Source organism: Trachinotus anak, unplaced genomic scaffold (genome assembly GCF_046630095.1).
Source record: "Trachinotus anak isolate AG129_WGS33_773 ecotype Australia unplaced genomic scaffold, CSIRO_AGI_Tana_v1 ptg000013l, whole genome shotgun sequence".
NCBI lineage: Eukaryota > Metazoa > Chordata > Actinopteri > Carangiformes > Carangidae > Trachinotus > Trachinotus anak.
Window position 1 is genome coordinate 15,155,023 of NW_027273864.1, and position 22,024 is coordinate 15,177,046.

Genomic DNA, 22,024 nt, shown 5'->3' on the forward strand with positions numbered 1-22,024 from the left:
CAGATACACAAGGACAGAAAGCTGACAGCTGGCTCACCACCCAAATCTAAATCTTTTAATTACTTAATTTTTTTCATTACATTGCCCTGTGTTTGACTGCATCTTCTATCTGTAAAATGCTCAGTATTCCATCTTAATCATTACTTACCATCATCACGACGCCAGGTGATCTTGTACCCAGTTGCCCTCGGGGAAGGTGACCATGCAATGCGTATCCTCTGAGATGTGACATCAGTGATGCGAAGTCCAGATACTGATCCACTATGGGGATTAGTCCGAGCTGACAGTGTGACCACCTCTCCAACACGTTGATCAACAACAACTGCAACACCAATTACCACTGTCTCATCTGGTTGCAGGCCATCTACAGTGAAGGCAGTGGCCTCTGCTCCAAGAAGACGGGACTGCTCTGCACCTGCAGTGCAGAACATAAAGGCAGACAATGTCACGCACATAAAAAACTGACCACAAGCCAAAAAATAGAGAAGTAAGGAGATGAAACCTCAAAGCAAGCTTCAAAGTCTGCTTTTATCCTTTTTTAGAGGATCATGAGGTAAGACCAAAAAAAATATCAATCAAATCTTCAATGTACAAGATGCACAAGACAAATCCAACAACAACATACACTCACAAAATTATTATAACACATAACACTTACTGTTGCCTTGTCTCCAAGTAACCCTGTATCCTGTTGCCCCAGTGACACCTGCCCAGGCAATTCGAATTCTCCGACTGTTTGCATTTGTAACTCTAAGGTTAGTCACTCTTCCAGCACTTTGCTCTGAAATGAAGGTAATACAATGCCTCACATGACAAAAATTCAATGTTTGGATCTTTTTACAACTGCAAGAGTCTTGTAGAGCCTGAGTATTTCACTTTTAGGGCAACAATGGGAACAAAGAAAATGTTGTACACCAGGAAATTTATCCAAAGTTACAAATATTTAGACATATGTGTTTGGCAGTGTTGCCTTCAACGAAAGATCCATAGGTAACACGAACAAATTTACAGTATCTGTTGAACAGTATTTAAGATTCCAGGTACTGAAATCGACAGATAAATGGAAATACACAGGTACAGCACATCATGTCCCTGCTCAACTCACCTGGTTTGATGTATACAGTAACTGGGTCTCCTTCATTTTCTCCCACCAGTGCTGTGACACTGACACCATAAGACACTCCGACTGTCAGGTCTCTGAGGTCAAGGGTTGTTTGGTTCCCAGGGATAGTCCGAATTTCCTCTGTTCCCGCTGATATGCAGCACATAATCCACAATCATGTTTTTATTCATAACTGGGAAATGAAAATCAACATAAATGATACAATAATGAATAAAATCAGTTACTGTACCTTCTGTGTTTAGGATAATGATGCGGTACTGCGTGGCCCCAGCTACACCTGTCCAGCCAAGTCTGACAGTACTGCCCAGAGACTCCACAACTCTCAAGTTGGACACTCTCCCCACTGGCTGTTCCTCTGTAACATCAGATGGTAAAGATGCTCATGGAAAATGGATACAAGCGCAAAGTAACATTTAGGAATAGTTATCTATATATAAACCTATTCAGAACTGCAAGAAATCCAACCACAGCACATTTATGACCCATAAATCAATCCAAAATGAATTCACAATTTAGAGTTCCCTCTGGCTGAGTCACTGACCTCTCGATGTGGTAGAAACAGGTGTGGCCTCCTCACGACCTTCAAACAGGGTATACAGGGTGATAATATATTCCGTGTTGGGCCGAAGGCCTGTTAACTCATAGTTGGTAGCACTTCTAGGAAAGGACAGGCTCTGGACACGGCCTCCTGGACACAGAGCAACAATCCAAGATCAGTAGGTTCATATTAATTTTACTTCAGTGGGAGTATGATGGCTGCATATGTACTGTATATAATATATGATTCCCTCTGCTTTCATCTTGAAAGTGGAGCAGAAAGGGAATAGACATTAGGTTATATTTGAGTGAAATTGTGTGGCATTGAAATAGTGTTTAAGTACCAGATGATATCTGCTAAAAAAAAGCATAATCAAACCAAAAAATGTGATTCCTAAATTTTAATATAATATTTGAATGATTAAGCATGAATGACATGCACATCTGACCTTCGCCCTCCCTCCACTCCAGTCGATACCCTTGAGACGACTGGATTATTCTCCAGGTGAGGCGGATAGAGGAGGGGCCGGTGGTAGCTGCTCTGAGAACCTGCTGCTCCTGACGCTCTGCGGAAAACATGTTATGTAATATGTAGTTATTATGTAATATGTCACAGGTAAAGTTCTATTCTCATCAATTCGTCAATAAAAATGTCAAAGGATAGGTTCACATTTTCAAGTCTTTCTAAGAACAATACTAAAATACCTCTATGCACTGTGAAAGGGTTATTGGTTGTTATAAATATTCCAAAAAGAGATCCCTTACTAAAGTGATTTCAGTGTAAGTTATGGGAGATAAAATCCTCAGTTGTGTGTGTTCTTTGCAAAAACACGTTTGACAAGTTCAGATGAAGTTAAAACTAGGCTTCAGAAATCTGTATCTTTCAAAGTAACAGTATCTGTGCTTCCACAGATGTTTTTTCCTTGCTCAACCATGGCAGAGGAATAGTAAAATAAATAATGTAATGATAATGTAACAATAGCAATGTATTAAAAGAGACCTGAAAAAATGTGAAACTATATTTTGAATATGGAACTTAATTGCTGAATGCAGCTGAAACTGAAAAGTGGTCAAGGGATAGAATTAATTTATTTGTGTATATATTTATTTGTGTATTTGTTGTTGAATAAAGACATGTTAGGAATTGCCAGTTTTTTAGGCTCAGACAGCATAACCAACACACATACATACAACAGCTGCCACAGTAGTAGTTACTTGAAATCCATCCATCCATTATCTATACTGCTTATCCACACAGGGTCGTGGGGGGGCTGAAGCCAATCCCACACACCCTGGACTGGACGCCAGTCTATCACAGGGTTGACGCATAGAGACAAACAACCAGTCACGCTCACATTCACACTTACGGGCAATTTAGAGTCACCAGTTACCCTAATGTGCATGTCTTTGGACTGTGGGAGGAAGCCAGAGTATCCGGAGGGAACCCACACAGACACGAGTTAGTTGAAATTTTAGATCTTATTTGATGCGTAGAAAAAGCTACCCAACATGGAGGGATATCACAAGACCCAATACAATAGGGAGAAGCTATAGACAACTAAAAGCCAGTATGCAAACGCTGCAACAGAACATTTCAAATGAAAGGAGGAAATACCTCAGACTTATCTAAACACCACACACAGGGATCTGGATCTGTACACACAATTCAGGGTGAGTAACTTTCAGTTGTTCACTGAAAAATATACTATATACATGTTAATATATTAACAACATGTTGTCAAAATGTCAATGCCCTGAAATGTTAGCATTTTTGTTTGTGAAGTAGGACATCACAACATGGCATCAACGCTCCACACACATTGTTCACACACATCACAAAGGCTAATGTTATCTTGCTCACAACATTAGTAGGCTACTGTCACAACCATTCAGTCTGTCAAAATATATTGTTATATGTAAAAGTCACTGTTATAAAAATAACAGTGACTTTTACATACTTTCACACCATGGATATGTCATCCTGTTTGTCAGTTTAAACTACTGAACACTGATTTTATAAAATAATTTTCTCTTTGTGCAATGTTGGGTAGAAAGAGGGAAAATTGGAAAGCTTTTGTATGTATATAAAGATGGATGTAGCCTTTGTGATGTCACCCATAGGTTTCTGAAGAGTGGTTTAGAAGCTTTTCAAAGCAAAAGAAAAACAAGAATTACTGCCTTGCAGTTGTCTGGCTCCACTAACCAGCCAAGAAATATGGTCACAATCTCCTCCTCCTGAGTAACAGCATTGAATAATGGCCACAAGTGTTTCTGCAGAACATTATGAAGTCACTGTGAAGTCGATCTTTGACCATTTAGATATAAAATGTGATCATTCATTATTTTATCCCATGTGACATTTGTGTTAAATTGTGTTGTCGTTAGCGTATGAATTTGTGAGCTATGGCAAAAAACTGTTTTTTTGAGGTCACAGTGACCTTGATCTTTGAACTTTTACAAAGTGTCTATGGACAAACGCAAACATAATGCTGTCGCCAGTGTGGGGGCATAAAATTATTTCCTAGTAAGAAGGACCAGACTTTCAAATCACAAACCACAGACATAACAAAGCTCTCCTGGTTTACACAGGAGCAAACATGAGAGAAGCAGTTAAAGTTTAAGTTACTGTGATTTACAGTATGTACAACTTGGTATACATCTTCCTTCTCTGACAGCTGAACTGGGGCACACAAAGGATTTTCATTCTCCATTCCCACAGCTCTCTGCTCACTACAGTGGTGCTGTAGTGACTCAGCCTTCATTCAAATAACACTGGTCCAACTGAAGTGACACCATATGGGTATTACTCACGAGAGACAGATGGTGTGCGTCTAATGAGTGTGTAGGTGTGCTAGAAATGTTTCCTAAACAGAACTAAACAGTAACATGTGTTGGTCTTTTGGAAGAGAGACAAACAGCGAGGAAGACTGTTGACCATCCTCTCCATCCCTGCCCCCCCCCCCATTTCCTGTGCTTATGCATGGCAGGACACAACAGGGCGAGCACATACTCAAAAAGCATTCTTTTACTGCAGTTGTATAGTATGCCATTTAGTGTATTGTTTTGCTGTTTGTGTACCTACCTATCTTGAACCTGGCAGTGGCTACAGGGCCTTCAGTGTTGCCGTCATACAGTGGGATGATCGTGACAATGTACTCAGTGTCAGGCTGCAGTCTGGACAAGGTATGAAACTCACTGTCACCAGCAACCTCCACAGTCTCAACATTTCGACCTTTGGAACAGAAAAGTAAAAATAACTTACATTTGTGCTTATCTGGAGAAAAAAGTCATACATGTAGTGAAAGACAAGGATGTGTTTGATGTTGTCTGCTTTGTCCTGACCTGTAAATGGTCCCCAGACCAGACGGTAGGCCCGAGCACCACTGACGCCTCTCCACCGCAGACGAACGCTGCCCTCTGACTCCGTCTCCACTGATAACTGCTTCACTGCCTCAAGGCGCACTGACAAATGCAAAACCATGAACACACAGACACTTTTAAATATTAGCTAATTATACTGAAACGTGTTATAAACCACTAGGAGACAACATCATTATACAGCATGAACTTGAGTACAAATACTGTACTGCATTAAACATTTGCTTTAATATTTCTCCATTTTGTAAATTTATTACAAAATATAAAAAATGTATAATATAGCATCTACTTGTTCGAATGGGCCACAGGGTAGACTCACATGTGCGGGCATTGAGGATGGACGGAGATGCAGAATTTCGGGGAAACAGAGGGTAGAGACTGATGACGTATTCTGTATCAGGCTGAAGTGACTCCAAGGTGACTGATGTGGAGTCTGCAGACAGAGACTGCTCCAATAGCTCAGCTGCTGGCTGACCTGCTCTTCCAATCACAGAACATACAGGACAAACAGGCATGCAAGGCATGTAAAAGACGAATTAGTGCACTAACAGCAATCAAAAATTATACTGTACAGTATGTCAAGTAGCTGACAACAAGCTGCAAAAATATCATATATCTCTCATCTCAAAGCACAATACATTTATGGCAGCTTGCCAACTTCAGAGAGGTAACTTTCACAGTCTTATATACTGCCATAAAATGCAATGAGCTTGATAAGTCCTGAGCTTTCTGAGAGGCTGTGTCTGTGTTGTGTGCATGTCCTGTATGTACTTTGTTAGCTGTCAGTATCTGTCTATCAGAGTCAAAGGTGCGCACTTGCTGGAGGTGGCAGATACCAAAACAGGTACAAACATCTAAACCTCTCATTACAGGATACACCTCATTTGAATACTCTCTCACACGTGCCAGTCTAGTCAGAAGAGGAGCTCCATGTGAGACTGGCACTCCTGCTACATGTTTGGTGGGAGAAAGCGTTTATATCAGCCCTCAGGGACCATTTTTCTTTCCTGAATCATGGCATAAGCACCCAGACATCTTGACACTGTTATGATCTATGCCACACCCTGTCTCTAGAAATGTAAGGACAAAATTACTGGTGATGCGTGACACAAGTAAAGATTTTCTCAGTCTATCTAATTTCAAGACTAGTGATGAAAAAATGTATTTGATATTTTAGGTAATGATTGGGCAATAAAAATCCTTAACTGACAGCCAGTGCCTGAGGGAGTTAAGGCGCTAAAGAAACTCATGTTCCTCATACTCAGCTTTGACTGCTATACATTCTCTACATGTTTCCAACTTGCCACCAATAGGCTACCTGTTATTCTATACTCTAACTTGTTTTCCTTTCCTTTTCATTCTGCCAAGATTAGTTTTTATGACAAGATAATACTTGGTCTCAATTTCTGAGTTTTGTGTATAGCATGTCACTGATGTCCTGTAACTTTTATAATAACAGAAAAGTACAGTTCAGGTGAGAGGCACACACAAAGAGAAAAACAGGTAGATACAGACAGAAAATAGAAGCAAGGACATATGTGTGCCTGACCTCTTAGTCCATAGGTGAGTCTGTAGCCCTGGACAGGAGATGAAGGCTGATCCCAGCCCACAGTGAGAGAGAAGAAGCCTGCCTGGACCAGACGTAGACTGGAAACACCTGGCAAGGACCCTATGAGGAGATAAAAAGACATTTCAGGTGTATGCCTGTGATAAGTTCAAAATAAATGGTTATGTCTTGTGTGAGAAAGGGTTGCATTAGCATTTCAGCAGATGTCTCTCAGCTGACATTTGAGTCCTTCAATTTTTACTCACTGGTTCGTTGCTTGGCAGAAGAAGATTCTCCCACACTGTTGGGGTACTGGGCAATGACAGTCACCAGGTAGTCTGTCCCTGACCTCAGCTCTCGTGCGGTGAAGGTCCTCTGATTAGCAGAGACAGTCTCCTGAAGGTAGAGACATAGGTCATCTTTGTTAACATTTCTGCCTAAAACAAGTTTTTGCAAAGTCAGTGAGGGAAATAGATGGCTGAGCCACGTAATTCTTCTATCTTCATCATGTCTGGTAGGGTATACAAAGAGGAATTTCTTTTTTTGCTCCGCCAAACTTTAATCTCTCCAGCATCTACATGAAGAAGATCCACCCATTAGACAAGTTTATACTTAGCCTGAAGACATGTGTTTTGTCTCGCAAAGCAAGATTGACTTTGGCTCATTAAATTGCAATTAACTACTTGAATCTAGGTCATGTGAATGTGTGAACACAATGTACTTCAACATCAGGTCTCACCTGACGCAATTCTGCTGTAATAGGCTGACCCAGGCCAGAGAGGGGCACGTATTGGACTACATAGCCACTCACAGGCCCCCCAGCAGGAGTCCAGCGAAACCTGAGAGAATCAGACGTCTGCCCTATAAACTGAATGTTGGATGGACCAGAAAATGCCTCTGAGAGGAGAAAAGAGGACAGGAGAGAATGGCTGTATGATGAGACATGGATACAATAAATGCAGGTTTACAGTTTAGGATAATATTCTACACATATTTGTGACTGTGTAAATTTTAGTGTATGTGCAAGGAAGTTAGGTTACCATGCATACCATCACTTGCATAGACTCCTCCTGCTTTTGAACACACTCGGGGACTCACAAGAGGAAGAAGGGTGTTCAGCAGTTTGAAGTCCCCAACAAAGGAGGTGAAATCACTGCTGGGCTGAGAGGAGATCTGAGCCAGTTCATTCCTGTCTGCACTCTTTATGCCTAACAAACACAAAAAAATTGACAAAGTGAAAAGAAAACAGTGGTTCATAATTCCCAACTACTCTGAGTAAGAGAGGAGAAACTGCAGATGAGACACCTACCAACTGCAAAAACATGCACTCCTTGACTACGCAGCTTCTGTGCAGGTTCTTGTACACTGTCCTGTGACTTTCCATCTGTGATCAGGATAGTGATCTGAAAGTTAACGAGTTAAAGGTAGAATTGGAAACACAATAAATGGTGAGTTAGATAAATACTGTATATTGTTATATAATTATGAAACATCATAGTATAGCTGCTCTTCAAACCTTTGGGACATCCCGACTGGCTGAAGGGTTGAAGAAGTTGTCAGCGACAAACTTGAGACCAGCACCAGTGCGTGTGTTTCCACCTTTATAGTTTAGATTTTCTACAGCATTGACCAGCTCTGTGCCATTCAGGTAGGTGGTGAAGGTGAACTCAACCCTGGAGGAAGAGAAATGTGCATTGATGCATTATTCTGCACCTGCAGTAGGATCCTCTGTTACTGCTGACAGAGTGGTGAAGTAAATGTTAATATTGTCAATCACCTGGAGGTGTCACTGTACTGTACGGCTCCAAACCGTATCCCTGACTCACTGACAGAGCTGGCAAATGGTTTGATGATTCCAGACATGAAACCCTTCACCTGCAGGAAGTTAGCTCGACCTATACTAGACGACCCATCAACCAGGAAAACAATATCTGCTGCTTGCACATTATTACACCTGCCTGCAAACACAAGTGATGGAGAATACATGTGAGCACATAAAGACATACGTTCTGTAGACACATTAAAACATGAGAAGATTAGAAGGGCTGTAGTTAGGACAATAAATTGAATGTTTGTTTTTTTTACCCTGAGCTTCAGCCTGTTTCAGGAAGGACAGCAGGACAGTCACGGTGAAAAGCCAACGCCACATTTTCACAATCTGGACACAAAAAGGGCAAAGAAACATTAATAATCATGTTCAAAGCAATTTAAATTCACTAGAAAAAAGCCTGACAAAATTATAAATTTGGGATCTGATGTTTGTCTGTTAATATCCATCCATAAATTAATTGGTCTCTTACTTACTAATAATCCCCATCCAATGTCCTGTTACTACTGGTCACCTGATCATGTCACTTTCCTGTTCAGCTGCATCCCATTAGTCATTTTCTCCTCAGCATATGTTTCACATAGTTCAACCCTGTCATTTGTTAGGACGTTTATGTTGCCTTAGAGTTCTAGCCATTGTTCCTGCCTGTACCTGTTCTGACCCACCTTGTGTCTTTGATATCCTGCCTGCCAGTCTCATCTTTTTGAACATGAACAACTATTTTCTTGTTCCAAATGTCTGACTGACTACCAGGTGAAGTATCTTTTATTAATCCAGTCAAACTTCACAAGTATGCCCCAGGTACCAGTCCTGTTTGCATGTTACAGTTGCAGAGCTGGCACAGTAAATAATTCCTAAACTAGCATAATGACCAAAACTAGACCTTGTAGTCTAAGTTGGGGCAGGAATATGAACTCATTAGCATGTAGCTGATCTGTGTGATCTCAATGCCTCTGCCCGTCTGCTGAATGGTCCAGACATCTATTGCTACTGCCACCGCTGTCTGCATTGGTGCTGCAGTTTACTGGCCACTGCACTGTAAAACCCACCACATCAGTTATCACTGGTTAACACAATTATCATGAAAACTTTGTGTCATTACTAACATCGGATGCCTGCAACCTTGAAACTAAGTTCATAAAGTCCACACTGCTTTTATTCTCTTTGGTTCTCTACACTGTATTTCAGTACTTATCTTTGGGAGAAATCATCAGGATTTCTAAAGTCCTCAGAATGCACATCTTACGTCTGGGTGACCTTTCCTCACTTCATCTTAAAAGCTAAATTTAACCAGCTCACTAGTCATCAAGATTATGGTTTTCAGCTGGAACAACAGAATAACATTATTTATCAAGCACTGTTGTTATGTAATAACTGAAAAGAGTACAACACAAGAAACATTACAGAACAACATCAAATCTTTCCAGGACACCTGGTCTCTCTTTTTCCATTTCTCCATCTGCTAATTAATGTATATTTGAAACACTTTGGGCAATTTCATGAATGTTATTTGTTTATGTTTTACCATGTACGTCTTACTTGTAGTACTTACTGTGTTTAACCTGTTAAGTTTCTTGCTTTGTATTGTGCTTGTCATCTGATGTTTTTGAATGGACTGCCTTCTGAAAACAGAATTCAGAATTTATGTCAAGATTTATGTAAAACTATCACTCGCAGCTAATTTCATCTTTTCAATCTTTCGTCAGGTCAGGAAAATCCATTATGAAAGTCAAACAGTTCTTTTATGACAACCTGTGTTCACATTCACCTTTTCACAAAGTTGATGCACTACACATTGGCTACTGGAAATAACAAACAGATGTTGAGTCAAAGAACAAAACCTCTGATCCACACTGTAGAGCAAGGGTAAACGAGGTCAGGAGCAAAACCATGAGAAACCACCACAGATGATAAAACCAAATGTATTAGTGGGAACAGCAGGATAACAGCAGATAAAAGTGATTTTATAAGCTTATATAGAAATGCATCAACATCAACATCATCTGGAATTTGGTTGTTTTCATCGCTTTTTGTTGGATCGCTGACCCAAACCAGACAGACTGTCTGCATCCATGAGAACTAGCCCACATTAGAGACAGCTGTAGTTGATGCCACCTGACAGACTTGATAACATTCACAGCAGATGGAGAAATACATTCAAGTTCTCCCACTCTGTTGTAGTACTTTGCGCACCTAAGTATAACGGCTATTACAGCCATTACAAAAGCAATTGCAGATTCCATACCCTTTATCAAAACTGTTGTCCCAACAGCCAAATGGTTAAGGTACATAACATATAACGGCAATATTCACGGTCTCTCATATCTGTATGGTAATTATAAGGCTACAGCCAGCAGCCTGTTAGCTTAGCTAAACAGCTAGCCTGGTTCAGCGCAAAGGTAATAAAATATGCCTAGAAGCACCTGTAAAGCTCTCTAAATATTAGGCAATCCCTGGTTTGTTTAAAGAGCACAAAAACCAAAGTGTACAAAGGACATTTTCACATTTAGTTTTTTTTTTTTATAGATTAAATAAACAAGATATAACATATTAACATGTCTTCATACTAAGCTAAGCAAATTGTCTCCTGGCTGCTTTATATTTACCTACAGACATTAGAGAAGCAGTATCAATCTTCTAACCCAGCAAACTATTTCCTTAACAATTACAGCACATAACGTTTATCGGGCCTTTCTATAATAATACTTGACAACTTTCAATAATAGTTTACTAAGTAAGTGTGCTATACGGAAAATACAGTGCAGTAAAGCTCTGAAGTGAAAACTGATGCTAGAATTAGTTGCCCTTGTCCTCTTTTAAGAGGTTCAAGAATGAAAACTTCAGATATTGCTCTAAGTCAGAGACACAAAGAGCCCACAAACCCAACAGTTTCAGATTTTTCTCCCCAACATGTAGCACACACGTAAAGCTTAATATGTTCCAAATTTTGTGCACCTCTCCCTTTTCGAGACTCAAAGTATTTATTTTAAGACTATAAAACTAAATTATGTACAACTACCTCCTGACAAACCACATGTTATTTCTCTTTTCCTTGTATGAAACTGAATGAAATAATGTTAATTTCTGGTTTCATTATGTGAGGCAGGTGTTGAGACCACACTATACCCACAGTCTTTTCTGAGTAATTATATCTTGGCTAACTTAACAGATCTTAATTTAAAGGCATTAATGATTTGAGGGCTGCTATCAACACCAGCTGACGACTTAAAGAAGAGGCAGTAAATGTTGAAAGCATTACAAAGAACAGATTTCTCCTCCTTTCTTCCTCTTCCTGGCACTCCCACAACACACCCACAAACCCTGCTTTATTCCCATGCCCTGACCTAATCTGTAAGTACATACAATCTTGCTAGTATATTTTCAAATAACTGCTGTAATAACTCTCTGGGTGGATCACATGCCAGCTGTGGGAGGAACCCACTTCCTCTGATAAACTTTATTATTACAACACAAGTACAGATGTTCATCGAGTCTATATAAAGTACATTCCAAGGGTGGCCTCAACACCTGGAATTTTAAAGGGATGAAGTAACTGGCTTATGGGCATGGTCACACCCACTATAGGCCACCTGGGACTTAAACCAAACACATGGGTTAAAAGGTCAGTGACACAGTAGCAAAGTGCTGCTAAGAAAGATCCTCAACTGGAATTAATCAAGGATTTAGTGGGAAAAAAAATCTACCTGTACGCAAACACTGATAGAAGAAGAAGAGATTAGGACTCATCCCAAAGTTTCTGGTGGGACCTGTACAGAGGGTGGGCTGTGCTTTCTGAAAGCTCAGCCCAGGCAGGATCACTGAGTTGTAATTTAATAGAGATGCCATTCTCCTAGGGGGGTGGCGGGCCACAGGCTACTGTAATGTCACAGAGTGCAGGATTGTGTAAGAGCCAAGCTCCCTCAGCATAACATGAGTCCAGGGACAGAGTGTGAGTGGACGAAGATATGGACACGTCAAAGAGGCCAGGGTGTCACAGTTATTACCCAAGTTTCCTGCAAATTTGCTCACACATCAGGATTTTGTGTACTTGGTGGACACAAGCTGCTGGTAGCAAGAACAGAAGGGCCCTGCTCTGAGGCTGGCTGAGCATCAGAAGCAGGGGAGACTGTCACCGTTGACCTCCAGTCTCAGGTCAAGTACACACATCTGCCAAAAATGGATTATCAGTCTATTTCTTCATCCAAACCAAACAAAAGTACTAAAAACAGCAGCTTTTGAAAATCTTCTGTGCCCCCTTGTTGGATCACGTCTCAAAGGAAGCATCGATATTATCCTCCTATTTAAGTATTTCACAAGCCTTGTATTACTATTGACAAATGCCAGATGGACTAAATCAGGGAAATAACTGTATCCATCAAAGGCTTAACATTCTCATTCACAGTTAAGCACCATTTAAGCGCCATTTACGCACCACTAACAATCAAAATATACAAATGTCTATTCACAATAATTTATGTCTGCATAATTCATCAAAATGTCCCATTGCTGAAAAAACTGTTTAAAATAGCACTAATAAAATGATGAAGATCTTAAAATAGTGTTCTCTTCCAGGACCCTAAGTGAACACAGGAGAAACTCAAACACAGTAACAAGCACCAGTCCTCTGCAGATGACACACTTGGGATCAGTCCAGAGCCATCCACTACCAGATTGGCATGCCAAAAACTTAACCAAGCATGGCTGCAACAATGCAGTGAATGAAAAGATGAGAGAGAAAGTGGGAGGATGAAGGTGAGGCTGAGAGGAAGAGTTTAATCAGTCCTGCTAAAGGTTTGGGACATATTTTTTAAAAAATCCAGATATGGCATTAGGGGATTTTTTTGCTGCTGAGTGAGCCAAACCACAGCAAAGGCATGAATGCTCTTAGAAGTGGAACAGACAATTGAAAACAATTAATATACAAAGGCAGAGGAGGAAGCGGAGGAGTAAAAATGCCCCCTCACTAAATGAGTTCAGATGAGGTCAACATGGTTGTTCACTCCCCCTTTGTCCTGAGCAACTGTAATGAAGACTAATGTAGGCAGAGTATTAACAAGCACAGAATAGATTAATTACAGATTTTGTTTTGTTGTATATTCTTTCATTTAATATTACATCACAATTTTATGTGTATTTTAGTCTAAAACTCCAGAGGAAAATAATCTGAGGTAACCTGAGGTATTGCAAAGACGATTATTTCAGAGAGGGTGAAAATGAGGTGATGAATGTTCTGCTCGGTCTTGTCCAAAGTCAAAGCTTTTGCTGCAGGGAAAGCAATAGTCTAAGGAGTGTTATACTGGCTACAATTCAAGTACTCCATAGGTACAGTATGAGTTATTGCTTACCAGCGTGTACATGCAGTGCAAATCAATACTGAATTTTTCATCCGTACATAAACGTGAAGTTATGTCCCAACTCCGCAGTTCAAAAATGCATCTTACAAATAACTCCAGCTGCGTGCAAAACCTGCGGCATTTCTGCAAATACATCTTCCCAAACAGCCCCGAGCAAACCCTCACCTTCCCGCCTCTGCATCACCCCTACCTGCGGATCTTTGCTCCGTGCACCGGGCCACAGCCTGCAGCTCCTCACCTTCCCACCTGTGACATATCCAGCCCTAGCTCTCCATGCAGTGTCTGGCCGCACCGAAAGTCCTCAGCGTCCCCGGTGTCCAGTGTCACACTTTCACAAAGCACTCCGCTCTAGCTCAGGAACTGTACTTGTGTCGTCGCATCCCTGCAGGAGACTGTCAGGACTGCTGTTTTCTGATTCCCCAGGCTGCCTCGCTCAGAGCAGGCTGAGCGTCAGCGGCAGAGGAACAGTCCAGACTTGTTCGGATGCCTGAAGGGGGGACTCCTGAGCTCTCCCTTTCTGCATTTTTTTTTTTTTTTTTTCACAACCTCATTTTGTTTGCCTCCCGTCCCTCCCTGTTCCTGCTTGCAAGCAACCCATTAAACCATGTGCGGCTCAAACGTTATCCAGATAATCCCGTTACCTTTTCAGGTGAGAGAAAACACGGGGGTCACGTGATTTCATGCCGATTGATAGCCCACGTGGCACCGGTCACCCCCATTGATTGGAAGCAGGGATGTGGGGATTGTTGACAATAATATATATATATATATTTAAAAACAAAAAATCTGACATGTATCAGTTCAGACGTTTACATTTGGTCTTACAAACTTCTTCTTTTAAATTGTGCAGTGCTGGAGTTGACCCCACATGCAGAATTGCTCTAAAGTCAACTGGAAATAATTCTTGACACCTAATTTGTTCATTTGGTGCTTCACTATTAAGGCTGGATAAATCCTGAATTAGCAGCACTTATTGGCAATTGTGACCTTGACTACCAGGTTTATTTTTAAACTTTTCAGGGAGGCATTGTCTCTTACTTCTTATTTACTGTTCATCAATAAAACTTAATGACTGCAAGCCTGACAAACAGAGTGAACTGCCATTTGGTTTCACTGAAGAAATCAGAGATGTTGGCGGTTATTCACAGATCTGGAACCAATCTGACTGAAACCAGAAATTACAACACTACTCATCAATGTTCTCTAGCCCCAACTCTCTGACTTTTAATTGCCATGTCTCATAAGTGCATCCTGAGATAGGAAGGCTCTCTTTTAACTTATCTACAAACACTTACAATATGTAATGTCACTTTAGCAGTTAACGTTTAACATTTAACCCACTGGTTTGCCCGCAAAGGTAGCGAACACGAGAACCTTTTGAATGGTAGCCTAACATAAGCTCAGCTAGCTAAGTTTATTTTTTAGGAAATATTGCAAACTGCAAACACTTACATTATCTGTCAAAAGTGTGACATAGGCTCTCCTGTGGAGGACAGAATTACAGCAGAGCTGCAGTTTATTGAGCAGATCCTTTTCACAGCGGACATCTTGAATTGTCACAGTCAGAAAAGGACAGGGCTGTATCCGAAATCACCCCTTGTACACACATCAACTGCTCCCTATGTCACAGACACTTTTACCTCATCACTTTCAGCTGTAGATCCACTCTGGTCATCTTCTTATCAACAAAATGCACGTGTACACATGTACACTACCTTTTCATTCCAATGTGGAAATTTTGAGAGCCCAGAAGTGGATACATTTACACACTGTACATTAAATAAGGGGTGATTTAGGACACAGTCCAGGTGTCTCCAATTTACCAATTACATAACTGATGGCTTCATTCTATTCAAGTCATAACAGTGTGTCAGCATGCACGATACCAGAACCCTGAAACTGAATCAGATACATGGTATTAAACCATCACTGATTTAATTATTCACATCTGTGCTTTCTCTGCTGTGAAATGTATACATTTCATTCAAAGGTCTGCGCCTGTCAAATATCATGCAAAATGAAGTTGCCATTGGAGCAAACAGAGGTCATAAAACGGAGGTCATAAATTTGAAAAGAATTTCACCCAAGTTTGACTTACCATTTCAAGGCGGCAGCAAATGTAATTGGAATGATTGTAGTTGGATTTCAGCATGACCTCCTCAAATGTGTGTGACTCCATTTGCCCCTCCTCCAGGCCTGTATTGTCAGCTGGAACCATTAATGTTTTCAGCTCCTGGAAGTGGATGGACACCTACTCTTCTGAGGCATCAGACAGCCTTTCAGTCACATGTCTTGTTGAAATAGACGAGGCTCGCAGCACTGTTTCTGATTTAGCCCCTTCTTGATCCTCATCTTCTCAGAGGTGCTTGCGTCAGTGATCTCTCTGTAGGTTGGCTGACGGAGGCATGGGAGTACCTGTTTCCTCAGCATCAGCCACAAGCTCTGGATTCTGCTGCCCATCGGGTTTCTCCTACAGATTCAAGTACAGCCAAGAAGATGCCCAGTACAGACAAATATGCGCAAATGTGCCTAAGGTTAACCCAGCATTCTTAGAGAAGCCCTAATGTTTACCCAAATCACAAAAAGATATTTTCCCATACCCCTGTAGAGGGCAGAGAGTCAGCATCCCAGTATTTTTTGTAGCTGGCCTCTGTTCAATTGGCTGTTGAGGTTTTGAAAGACTGCCAGTGGCTTAGAATATTATATGACCTGCTCTGAAGTCACTCTTGATGTTTTTTAGCCCCCTATAGTGACAAGGATAATGCTAAAAGTAAGTAAAATCAACTGTGGGTCTGTTGTTGGTTCTGTGTGGTTTTCACATGTATAAAGTTAGTGTCTAAAAGTTTAACAACTATTTAATAGATTGCAATGAAATTGGGTACAAACAGTTCTAACAACTTTAGTGAGCCCTTGACCTTCCCTCTAGCACCGCTAGTAGACTCACATCTATGTTTTTGTGTGAAATATCTCAACAACATTGGATGGATTGTTATGAAATTTGGTGCATACATTCATTTCAGTCTGAGGATGATTTTTTAGTCACCTTGGTGAGTTTTCATTATGTCAGAATTTCCTTTTGTTGAATATTTTGGTTTATGACTAAATAGGCCTACCAGCATGAATAATGACACCAGAATTTAGTGCTGCTAAATGTTAGCGTGCCAATACGCAAAACAAAGATGATGGACATGGTAAACATTATACATACTATCAACATAACATAACATAATGTTACATAACATAACATTATACATAACATCAATATGCTAAAGCTGCTCAAATGCTTGTAGTCTTGTTTATCCAGAGAATCTACCAATTGATCAATCAATCTTTTTTCTGGTGTTAAAAATATATTCAGGATATAAATATTGTTCTGTGCTATTTATTGTTGCCATAGCAATATCTGTACAAACCTGGTCTACTCACAATAGTTAAACTGTTTCAGTAATACTACCCTTCAGATAAAATTCAGATTAAACCATCTCACTCTACTATTCATCAAACTGTACCTGAGTGTACACAAAGGAGACAGAAGCTCGTGTAAAGAGCCAGGGAAGCAGGCAGGCAGACAGAGGTCTAAAGAAATCTGTGTGACGCAGATGTGTTGTGCAGCTCTGGATCTTTTAAACCAGCCAAAAAAACTGAAACCATAACCATGCTGCACTAATAAAAGCACATTCCAGCACTAGAATGTATGTTCTCCTGACAGTGCTGTTATGGCCTGTGTTGGTTAGGGACAATAGAGACAAGCTGACTTGTGGTTTAAACTGCTTTAGTTTGCACGTTGCACACGATTTCCCACCTTAAAGTCATCCCTCTGTCTTAATCACAACCAGGCTACAACAGTAAACGACCTAAAGGTTAGGAAGACAAGCTTGTGGTTTGAATTCCCAGACCTGCTTGAATCCTCAGGGTGGTGTTTTACCGCTGATGTGCCTTTGAGCAAAGCAGTCAATCTCTGCTGTTCTAATGGATTTGTTCAGCAGCCTGTAGCTGTGACTGTGGTGATAGAGCTCATCACCGATTTTGCTTAAAACCAGCGTGCATGATCAGCAAATTGTATCATCTATTCATACTACTCATATTATTTCATACTGTGGATGTGCAGTCAGGGGGAAAGATATCAGTGCAACAACATCATAAATTCTCCACCAAATTCTTTGGCCGCCAGTGAGCAATTTCTGATGTTGTGTGCCAGCACTATCACTTCTCATATGTATATTCAGTCTGGAGAGGCAGACAGTAGGACCCAGTGAGCTACATATGATTAAAAACAAGGATGGGTGAAGTAGGACTGAGCTGTAGTTTGTTTTAATATTTTTAAAATGAACTTCTACTAGCAAGCTGCTGTCAATCAACAGGTGTGATGTTTTTGTGAGGGAATGGGTTGGAGTTGGGTGCTTTACAAAAGGTAAATCATCATTTTATTATTTGTTAGATTCAGTAATGCTCCTCAGTTACTTTGGGATAATCTTATCATCCTGTGGTGCAACTATTAACAATGTCTCTGTTTGGAAAAATCTTATCCAAAATGATGTTCCTTCTTTCCTCCAAAGATAACTTTTAAGTGTTGGAATAAGCAATTTCTATTATGATTAGAGCGGTGAATGAAAAAAAACAACAAAACAAAACAAAAACAACAAGTATTATTTTACTTGCTGTTTTAGAGGCATATTTTCTTTCCAGCTGGAGAGAGGTATGCTGAGGGTCTCGATGATGACATGTGATCTCTGTCTTCTGTGCTTTCTTTTGGAATTGACACTGATCTCTCCATTTTCTCTTTTCCATCACTGGTTGCTCCACATGTTTAGCTGATTTAACTGTATTTGAAGACAGGTGACAGCATGGGGGGTAGGAGAGCTTACAAGAGAGAGTAGTGTTTTTTCCTGTAGGGACTCATTTTCCCTTTCCTTCCAGCTTTATAAACATACTATTGTGTGGGTGGACTTTGTGTTTTGTCTGTGACTTTGTAGACATCTCTGAATGTAGACTGATGACAAGAGCATAATCTGCTTATGTTCATGTTGTCTAAGATGGAGCCACAGCTCCAAGTGTGCGTTTGCTTAGAGCTTTTCTCAAGCACAATTTTTGCCACAGGGACATGAAAGAGAGAAGGTTTAGCTCTCACCTCCTTGTCTCTAGCAGAGTTGGAGAGGAAAGAGGTAGTCAGCAAGGCAGTCTTGTTTTGATCCTCAATGGCCTGCAGCTTTCTCTTCAAATACCACCTGTCCAAGGTGACAAATAGCACAATGACCTGCTGTCATACCTCAATTACAGGAGCCGGTTATTAAGATGAAACAAGAGAAGAAAGAAACATAAAATATTTTTGTACACTTAAAATATAGCACACGCACTTTTTTTTTTTTTTTTTTTAGAAAAAGTGTCTGTCAGTGTACCTGAGTTTACAAGAAAATACGGCTGCCATATTTGGTGGTGATGGTTGGGGTCAGCAATGTCAATATATTTCTTTTTGTTTCTGTGTGCAACCCATAGGTCAGGAGATTTCATTTTTCACTTCAAAATTGACTGACACAATGGTGGTGCATGAGGCAATGTTATAAGGTCCCCAGAATCAATAGGTTTTTATCTTTTTAGGAGTTTAAGTGTGGAAAGAAAATTCAAAAACTGAAATCTTGGCCTATTGGTTCAGCTGAAACAGAGCCCATGATGTGACCACAACTAATTGGTGTCTTGGAGCATGAATACGCATCATAGTTTATTTGATATAGTTGGATATTTAAGTGATATCAAATTCAAAGTCACAAAGTCAAAGATTCAAAGTCACATAAATGTGACACACAAAAGTCACTGTAGCCCTTACTCATAATTATGTGAAAATGGGCCATAGATATTTTGGGGTAAGATTAATGTCTGGTTCAGAGTTAATATGAAGAAATAGAGTCCAGAAAACTGTTACCAGGCAACCAGAGAAGACTGGTCGCGGCCAAAAAATACCTCAGTACATTACCCCACAAACAAACAACACATTTTTGTACAGATTTAGCAAACTAGATACAACATGTTAACAAATGTGCTTAGGGGTAATAGTAGGTGGATTTGGTTACATGTTACAGAGTCAGGCTCACTGTTTTCCCTTGTTTCCAGTCTTGTGCTCTAGGTAGCTGATTGTATGTGGCATCGTCATACTTCATCAGGTTGTACAGACCTGACAATGGTCTTAATCCTCTCATCTAAGAGAGAGAAGACTTTTCCTTTAAGGTCAAGGTTATTATAACAGAGTCTGTAGGAATACAAGTGACGATTTTTTAAAAACATCAACTTTTTGTTAATGGAGAATGATTTTTGTTTGTTACTCATTTCCACTCCATAAATTTGATAGGATATAGAAGAAGGCACAGAGTGACATGGCATATCACATATCTCTGAAATAAAACCAGAAACAGCTGAGAGGGAGTGCTCAGAGGCTGTTCCCCGCTCTGAAGCTATCATCAGCATGTGATGTTGGTATGGCTACATATTTGCACAAACTGAGTACACATGGACTTAAAAGACACTACACATGCTGCGCAGAAACAAAACGCAAAAAGGAAAAATAGTTAAACGACATCTGGTAGTTGACACGTACAAAGAATTCACTTAGGTTAATTAAATAAGCATATCAAAGCATACATATATATTCAAAAATAAAGTTGCAGGATAGGCGTGGCTCAGGAGTGAATTGCTGCCTGCCATGGTGTCTTTTTTTTGATCCTATAGATAAGGGGTGCCAAAGTTGGAAATTTTTCTAATTTAGTTCGTGGAGGCTTGAATTATTGAGATGAAACATGATTACTTGCTCTGCAGGTGTTTATCTAAGAGCACAGCATACAGTGCACAGCTGAGGTTCAGACACAGCTGTCATAAATGTTCTGCTTTAAATGTATTATAACGCCGAAAAGAGATGTTATCAAAATGTATGGAAAAGGGAATAAGTGTAATATAAAATGCCACACATACCAAATTGCATTTGAAAAATTGTATATAAATTGCCTTCTAAGAAAATCTTGACATGCCAGCTTGACAATGCGAACAGGTAAGCCAATAGACTTTGTAGATAAGTTACATTTTGGCATGGCACCCAAAATCCTAAAACTGCCTGCCAGAATTAAACATCCAACCATCTAGTCCAAAATGAAGACCATACATATATACTTCTTCCACATTTTTTTAATAAATGATTTGTTTCTGAAACAGCACACTGTGCTTCCAAGCTTTTCGTTGGCCTTTCACATGCTGTTGTTTTCTCAAAACAAACATCATAAGGCATCAGGAGACATGTTGTCTCTATAGAATAGATATCTAAGAGATCAAGACTTTTGGCTGGTCTCAGCTCATTTACTGGAACAACTTGATTTCCACGACTGTGCTCCCAGTATTTCCGTTGACCTGCAGTGGAAACACTGTGAGGGGCAGACAGAGTGCTGCAGCTGATGTTATTAGTTTCTAATAACAGAGTGGTAACATGTCTGAACAAACTTATGTACACAATGGCACTGTCTTTGATGATTCATCAGTTTGGCTCGGATGTTCGTTTCCCCAGTAATAGCACTGGTGGGCATTGCCATTCTTGGCAGGAAGATCTGACATGTTTTATAAGATTTAAGGGCAAAACCTCAGGATTAAATGAATGTGAGAGTCTTCTTCACATCCTGAATAAAAAAAAAGAAAAAGGAGCAAAATAACACAGCAGGTCTGGCACCACATTTATCTTCTGTATCTCCTCAGTATCTCAGAGCTTCCAGTTTAGCAAAAGAAAATATTTTTTCACACTTGAAATGAAAACACTTTCAACATTACTTTCAGATGTTTCCTGCCACCGATAAATGTGATAACATTTAATTCTATTCTCTCAGGATTTACACATGTTCACATTTTGGGTGTGGTCCTGCTTTTCCTGGAGCTTTTTAAAAGAATACCACTTTACCTTTCCAGCTACCTCATAACTCTCTATAACAACAGGGTTCAGAGGCTTTAAAATGAGTGTTGACTTGCAAATGCCACGTTGATTGACGTTCAGTGCTGTATGTGTGTATGTGTGTGTCTGCAGATATGAGCCCCTTTCATGTTTGCAGTGCCTTTGAGTTTTAGAGCCTACAACTGGGTACAGAGTCATCAGCTTTGTTAAAGGAATTGTTTGACATCATGAGATATGCGCATTCATTTTCTCGCTGAGATTTAGATAAAAAGATCAATACCATTCTCATGTCTGGATAGTAAATATAAACCTACAGTCAGCAGCTAGTTGGCTTAGTTTAGCA

General features: G+C 40.2%; 1 protein-coding gene across 2 annotated transcripts in view; it reads right to left on the minus strand.

Moving 5' to 3' along the window:
* Positions 1-15,127, minus strand: part of LOC139630312 (collagen alpha-1(VII) chain-like) — a 52,598-nt gene extending 37,471 nt beyond the window's left edge. For both annotated transcript variants that reach the window (XM_071493618.1, XM_071493619.1), the window contains exons 1-19: positions 14,005-15,127; positions 9,965-10,034; positions 8,670-8,742; positions 8,362-8,542; positions 8,101-8,257; positions 7,894-7,987; positions 7,634-7,792; positions 7,324-7,481; positions 6,851-6,980; positions 6,588-6,707; positions 5,358-5,513; positions 5,003-5,122; positions 4,743-4,892; positions 2,110-2,226; positions 1,665-1,811; positions 1,353-1,478; positions 1,106-1,252; positions 659-781; positions 149-415 (exon numbers count right to left, since the gene is read on the minus strand). In XM_071493618.1, coding sequence (XP_071349719.1) covers positions 149-415; positions 659-781; positions 1,106-1,252; positions 1,353-1,478; positions 1,665-1,811; positions 2,110-2,226; positions 4,743-4,892; positions 5,003-5,122; positions 5,358-5,513; positions 6,588-6,707; positions 6,851-6,980; positions 7,324-7,481; positions 7,634-7,792; positions 7,894-7,987; positions 8,101-8,257; positions 8,362-8,542; positions 8,670-8,742; positions 9,965-10,034; positions 14,005-14,021 — 2,512 coding nt within the window. In that variant the 5' untranslated portion in view covers positions 14,022-15,127. The remainder of the gene's footprint in view (positions 1-148; positions 416-658; positions 782-1,105; positions 1,253-1,352; positions 1,479-1,664; positions 1,812-2,109; positions 2,227-4,742; positions 4,893-5,002; positions 5,123-5,357; positions 5,514-6,587; positions 6,708-6,850; positions 6,981-7,323; positions 7,482-7,633; positions 7,793-7,893; positions 7,988-8,100; positions 8,258-8,361; positions 8,543-8,669; positions 8,743-9,964; positions 10,035-14,004) is intronic.
* Positions 15,128-22,024: the final 6,897 nt, after the last annotated feature.